The following is a 5,937-nucleotide window of genomic DNA, read 5'->3' as shown; positions in this document are numbered from 1 at the left end:
TTTTCATCTGACTCAAATAATAATGAATATGACATTTAACGCATCCTGCTTTTTTTTCTCTTGGAAAAAGCAAAGGTATTACAATAAACATGCCCTGAGATGTATTGATATGTATGTAAATTACCATAAACATAATTTACGCGAGCAAATTACAGTCAAAACTGTCAAATATATTTTTATTCAAGATTTTTCGGAGATAATGACATAAGGATAAATGAGTATTATTTACCTCAACATGTGCTGAATTAAATTTATTTTTAATAGACAAATATTAAAACTAATTTATTAAATATTAACCAATACAATAAGTATAATAAGGATTTCTTATCATGAATTAAAAATATATATATTTGAAATACATTTTGAGATGTATACAAATTATTATCTTTGATTATTCACAATCCCGTAATAGAGCAGCGTAGAATAAACGCCAAAACTTTCTATTTAAAAGGATAACCAGAAGATTTCTTAGAACATTAACGGGCAATTACTATACTCTGATAGACCTCCAATAATATAATTGATATTATTACCGGTTATGCTTTAACGATAAATTTGGAAATCGATAATTTTACCGGTTTGTAGCTTGCAAAATACTTTCTAGAAGATACGCCATAAAAAGAAAAAATATATATCTATCTTCAATCTTGTCTATGACAAATCTTACGAAGGCGAGCTTTTCGGATAACAATTTAACGTTTATAACGCTTTACTCAATTTAAAAAAAAACTATAAAAATAAAATTATAGGTATTTGGATTTATAAGGTAAGTGTCATTATGTTCATTCTTTAATTTTGGCATTTAATGTTCTATTATCACGAAAACGATTTTGATGAGTCGTCGTCTGTCATACTTGCATCCGCCGTTAGTTGCTTCTTAAAAAAACTTGTTATAATTTTGCTAATTATATGGGAAATTGATTTAATTGTTTATTATCAAAGAATACAATTAAGATGGAAAGAATGCGTCGTATCAAACACTTTCGTACAACACGTACCGACCTATTTTTAGATCGGCTTTCTTTTTTATACAATGCAGTGATTTGGTTATTAGCCGGTTGTGAATAATTTCTTAATAAAAATATAACTTTATAACTTTGACATTGTTTTAGGTGTTGGCAAAATTTTAGTTCAAGATGGCTGTAAATGTATACTCCACAAATGTGACATCGGAAAATCTATCCAGACATGATATGTTAGCGTGGGTTAATGATTGCCTTCAATCAAACTTTGCTAAAATCGAAGAGCTATGCACCGGAGCCGCTTATTGTCAGTTCATGGACATGTTGTTTCCTGGTAGTGTTCCTATGAAGCGTATCAAGTTCAAGACAAACCTAGAACATGAGTACATTCAAAACTTCAAAATATTACAGGCAGCCTTTAAAAAAATGTCTGTGGATAAGGTAATTATAAATTAATAAAATTTTAATAATCTGTCTATTTAAATAAACTATCAATACTTTGAAGACCGGTAACCTAAACCACTCAATTTTCAATAACGAAGGTAAAGTAGGATGAAAAAAAATTGTATTTGAAAAGCATATTTGTGATATTTATTATTGGAAATTTCACTTCACATTTCATTATTAACTATAATATTGTTTCTATTTTTATTGCTTAGATAGAATAACAATACTTTTTTATATGTAAATTTTTGCTTTCATTCTGATGATTAATATTTAATAACAACTAAGGATAATTTGAGATTGCAGATATGACTCACATATGCACTTTGGTTTGTCTTATCTGTTGATGATACTTATACTTCAAAGAAAGTAAAAACATTATAATTTCTAACAAAATACAATATTCTTATAAAACATGGGTTGCTATTTAGAAATGTCATTATTATAAATGTTATTTCACCATAGAAATATATTCGTTTAGTTTTCATTGGTAAAGTTGTTAGTTGATTAGATTCATATTAATTATAAAGCCAATTAATGTACAACAAATGAACACAGAGAATAATTTTCACATCCTTGATCTGCCTTGATAAATATTTTAGTATTGGTTTGATGTCATTTTGTAGGTAATACCAGTGGACAAGCTGATCAAGGGGAGGTTTCAAGATAATTTTGAGTTTTTGCAGTGGTTTAAAAAGTTTTTTGATGCCAACTATGATGGAAGGGAGTATGATGCGTTTGAGGCCCGGGGTGGTTTAACGATCGGGTCGGGCGCGTGCGAAAGCGGCGTGCCGCTGTGCGCGGGCGTGGTCCCACCGCCGCCGCGCGCGCGCCGTGCTGTGCCGATGCACCACTCGGGCAGTACGCATCCCGCTCCTCTAATCATTTCACGCACATAGACATGTCATGCATGACCGGCTCATTTCATTCTCACATCTACAAATTACTGATTTAATTGTCTGCTACTATGCTATTGGTCCATGCAGACGGTCTAAGTGCTTGCACAACTCGACCTCCCGTACAGGTAGCCAACACCCTATAGACCATTTCTTTCTTTTATTTTACTTTCCTTTTTTCTTTCGTAGATAGTACCCATTGACAGACTGGTGAAGGGTCGGTTCCAAGATAACTTTGAGTTCTTGCAATGGTTCAAGAAGTTTTTCGATGCTAACTACGGCGGCACCGAGTACGACGCCATGGCGCAACGTGAGGGCCTGCCCATGGGGCACGGGGCCGCCGGTGCGGTGCCTCGGGCCGCGCCTCCGTCAGTAAAGAAACCGGCGGCGCCCGTCGCTAAAGTCGCCGCTAGACCCCAAACCAGTACTATTTGTTTACTTTATTAGTTGTTTTCCTTTTAATATATAAAATATAGCATAGTATTTAAATATGCAGTACAAATATTCCTATCAATTATTATATTATTATTAATTTATGTATGTATTTGAAATAATTGGCAATAACAGGAACCATTGCGAATTCTTTTTATTTTTTATAAAACAATAAGTCATATGTAGAATATAATATGTGTAATAATACCGACCCTTAACATGTTACTCACTATTATCATTTGTTATTTTTATGTATTTTTTACTTCCATCTTCGTACTATTCATTTTTTTCATTTGGTTTAATATTTATGCTTAATTTTGAAATTATTTGAACATACTTTACTTTTTAATTATTATTTGATACCTATTTTAATCCTCATAAAGTTTATCAATGGAATGCGTTTGTATTGTTTGAGCAAATTCAGCTCAATTATATCTGTCAAATTAAGAAATTAGTTAAAAGTGCAATGATATATTAAATAAATATAAAGGCTGAGTTTAAAAAATATATTAAAATTGTAAATATACTGTCTATAAATGATTACTGTAGGTTTTTGTTTAATAGAAAATAATCTACAAATTAAATAATTTTTCTGCAGTTAGCAAGGCGAACAGTACAGTAAGATCTCCACCGGTCAACTTATCCAGAATAAATCAAACTGGAAAAGGCGACTCCAAAGTAATTGATGAACTCAATCACCAGGTATCTTTAATATATGTAAATACAGTAACAGCCAATGAATACCCCTCTGTTGGGCAATGGCTATTACTGTGTAAGATGCTTAAGAGCTGAGCTGACCCAGTATATAGAATATGAGGAACTTAGCTGCAGGTTTCACTGAAGTGGATCCAGATCTGAGAGAGTGTGAGCTTGGTTGAATAACTCCAAACAATGGATGAATTTTTGAGTTAATTTAGCTTAGATTATTAGTTGGATATTATTGTTTTATTTTTTAACATTTGTATATAAGTAAGATTTAATGACATTAAATTATATTAATTTTTCCATTTATCAAAATTATCAATAGCCATAGATCAATTCAAATTTCATAATTATAACAACAATTTGTATTAAAATTTGGTATCCTATCTTTATTGAAAGTGATGACAAAAATTTAAATAAATTTATTTATAGTAAAATGTGTAATACACGCGACATATGGCGTCCATACAACACGTGATTTTTCTCGGTCAAGGCATACTCGTTTACTAATCGGAACATGCCTCTATATGGTATGCAGATTATAATTAAGAGTGCAGAAAGTGTAACTGTATATTTTGTTATTTAAGATAAACGAATTAAAAGCAACAGTCGACGGCCTTGAAAAGGAAAGGGACTTCTACTTTGGAAAACTTCGGGATATAGAGGTGATCTGTCAAGAGATGGATGAAGAGCACAATGCTCCAATAGTTCAAAAGATTTTGGACATCTTATATGCAACTGAGGTATACCATAAAATAAAACATATATTATTTAACCGTGTAATAATGACATATATCCTAAATTGAAATGTTTTGATGATGCAATATAGTTATTTATAGTACAGGATAATATTAATAATTTCCTTGTTATTGTAATGATCACTTTGTTGCATTTCAGGATGGATTTGCGCCCCCAGAGGAAATGGATGGCGAAAATCCTCACCCACCAGAGGAAGACGAATATTGAAAACACAACATCTATGCGTATCATAGTGCTCTTTGTATATTATAAACTCGAAATTATATCGCTTAAAATCATTGACAGCAACGAGTGCTTTGTATTTCACAGCCAATGAGTCAACAGTAACAGTGTAATAGGTAATAAATTAACATAGGACAGTGGCCCAAAATGGCTTTATGTAGTTCCTAACTTATACATAAATATTTGGAATTTATCGAATGACTACCAGTAATTCAATGTTACATGGATTTGAATATATTTATACCTCTGTATATATGTAAGATGATGTCAATGCAGTAATGTACACATGGCTGTGTCATACATAAGCACATTCTTTATTTATTAGGAGCATATTTTCTTGACTGAATTTCTGTCTTATCTTTTATGTTTCGGTAGAATCATTACTTTGAAACAAAGAGTTATATTTGTATGAAGGATAGGTTTTTAATGTGCAATGTGGTGCAGAAAGCGTGCTTATATGTATTGTCTTGAAACTGATCGTAATATTTGGGCCACTGTTGCCTGTTTTAACGTGCATTTAATAGGTTGTTATAAATGGAAGAGATTTACTGTTACTTGTTCAATTGTGTTTTAACGAAATTTACTGTAATTAAATTTGGTCGTAAAATTACTCTATTATACAACAATTAGAGTGTGAGTGAATTAGATCTGATAAATTTTGAATTACTTTTATTGACGATTATTTACAATAAATTGGGTAATTGACATGTTTCAAAAATAGTGCATATAATATAGCCTAGGGAATACATAATTGACTACATTTTAGTTAATCGAATAAGAATACCATGTTTTTGCACTAATAGTAACGAATAATAGAAACTATGTTAATGATCAGATTGATTTGTTAATAGGTTAGGAAGTGTCTTAGCAAATACGTTGCGATACTAACGACTTGTTGGCGGGAAAGATGTTATCGCTGGTTACACTTAATAGATAATTAATTTATTTACTTCAAAAGCATACATAAATTGCCTTTACTGCAAATATTAAATCATAATTATAAAATAGCCTCTGGATATCAGATCGTCGAAGTCTTATCAAATAAATAACTACATTAATATGAAAGTATTTTATTTCATGCAAAGATCATGGTACGTTAACTCAGCATTTCCTCAAAAATAAAGACATTAATTACATCAACTACGTTCCGACCTCATAGCTGTGTCGCATCGATTTTCGCTTTCATAGATTTTATTTTATTGCTTAATTCTCATAACACATCAACCGGGCACATTTCCTTTATTATTGTATATCTTAAATTAAAATCAAGATTCTAAAGTTTTTAACTTTCAATACAGTATCAAATTATTATTTCAAAATCGTTCTATTAATACTTGAAAAATTAGTCTATTAATATTACAAACAGTAAAATGTGTCCAATTGAAAACTACAATGACAGTATAATTATATAAGACAGAATACATTGTAACTCAACCCCTAGTGCTGATAGCATAGTAGACCATGCGAACTATCACATTGCAGGGCCTCGCTTCGGTGTTTAGTTCTTATGGAAACATTAA

The 5,937-nt window shown here is 31.2% G+C and overlaps 1 protein-coding gene across 5 annotated transcripts; it reads left to right on the top strand.

Moving 5' to 3' along the window:
• Nucleotides 1–609: 609 nt before the first annotated feature.
• LOC126774864 (microtubule-associated protein RP/EB family member 1) lies at nucleotides 610–5,487 on the top strand. 5 transcript variants are annotated; one of them, XM_050496509.1, is made up of 6 exons: nucleotides 610–766; nucleotides 1,113–1,403; nucleotides 2,033–2,267; nucleotides 3,333–3,412; nucleotides 4,024–4,179; nucleotides 4,334–5,487. In XM_050496509.1, exons 2-6 carry the CDS (start codon nucleotides 1,137–1,139, stop codon nucleotides 4,400–4,402), a joined length of 807 nt encoding a protein of 268 aa, XP_050352466.1. In that variant the 5' UTR covers nucleotides 610–766; nucleotides 1,113–1,136; the 3' UTR covers nucleotides 4,403–5,487. The 5 variants fall into 5 exon arrangements, with proteins under 5 accessions (XP_050352466.1, XP_050352464.1, XP_050352465.1 ...); XM_050496507.1 differs by having other exon boundaries at nucleotides 3,333–3,436; XM_050496508.1 differs by lacking the exon at nucleotides 2,033–2,267 and adding an exon at nucleotides 2,492–2,726 and having other exon boundaries at nucleotides 611–766.
• Nucleotides 5,488–5,937: the final 450 nt, after the last annotated feature.

Source organism: Nymphalis io, chromosome 17 (assembly GCF_905147045.1).
Source record: "Nymphalis io chromosome 17, ilAglIoxx1.1, whole genome shotgun sequence".
Lineage (NCBI taxonomy): Eukaryota > Metazoa > Arthropoda > Insecta > Lepidoptera > Nymphalidae > Nymphalis > Nymphalis io.
This window is presented reverse-complemented; position numbering and strand designations above follow the sequence as displayed.

Bases quoted from the DNA above. Each gene is read 5' to 3' on its own strand.
- LOC126774864 (XM_050496507.1), top strand. From the start codon at position 1,137: ATGGCTGTAAATGTATACTCCACAAATGTGACATCGGAAAATCTATCC. The intron at 1,404-2,032 runs GTAATTATAAAT...GTCATTTTGTAG, and splicing joins AAAAAATGTCTGTGGATAAG to GTAATACCAGTGGACAAGCT. The intron at 3,437-4,023 runs GTATCTTTAATA...TTGTTATTTAAG, and splicing joins TTGATGAACTCAATCACCAG to ATAAACGAATTAAAAGCAAC.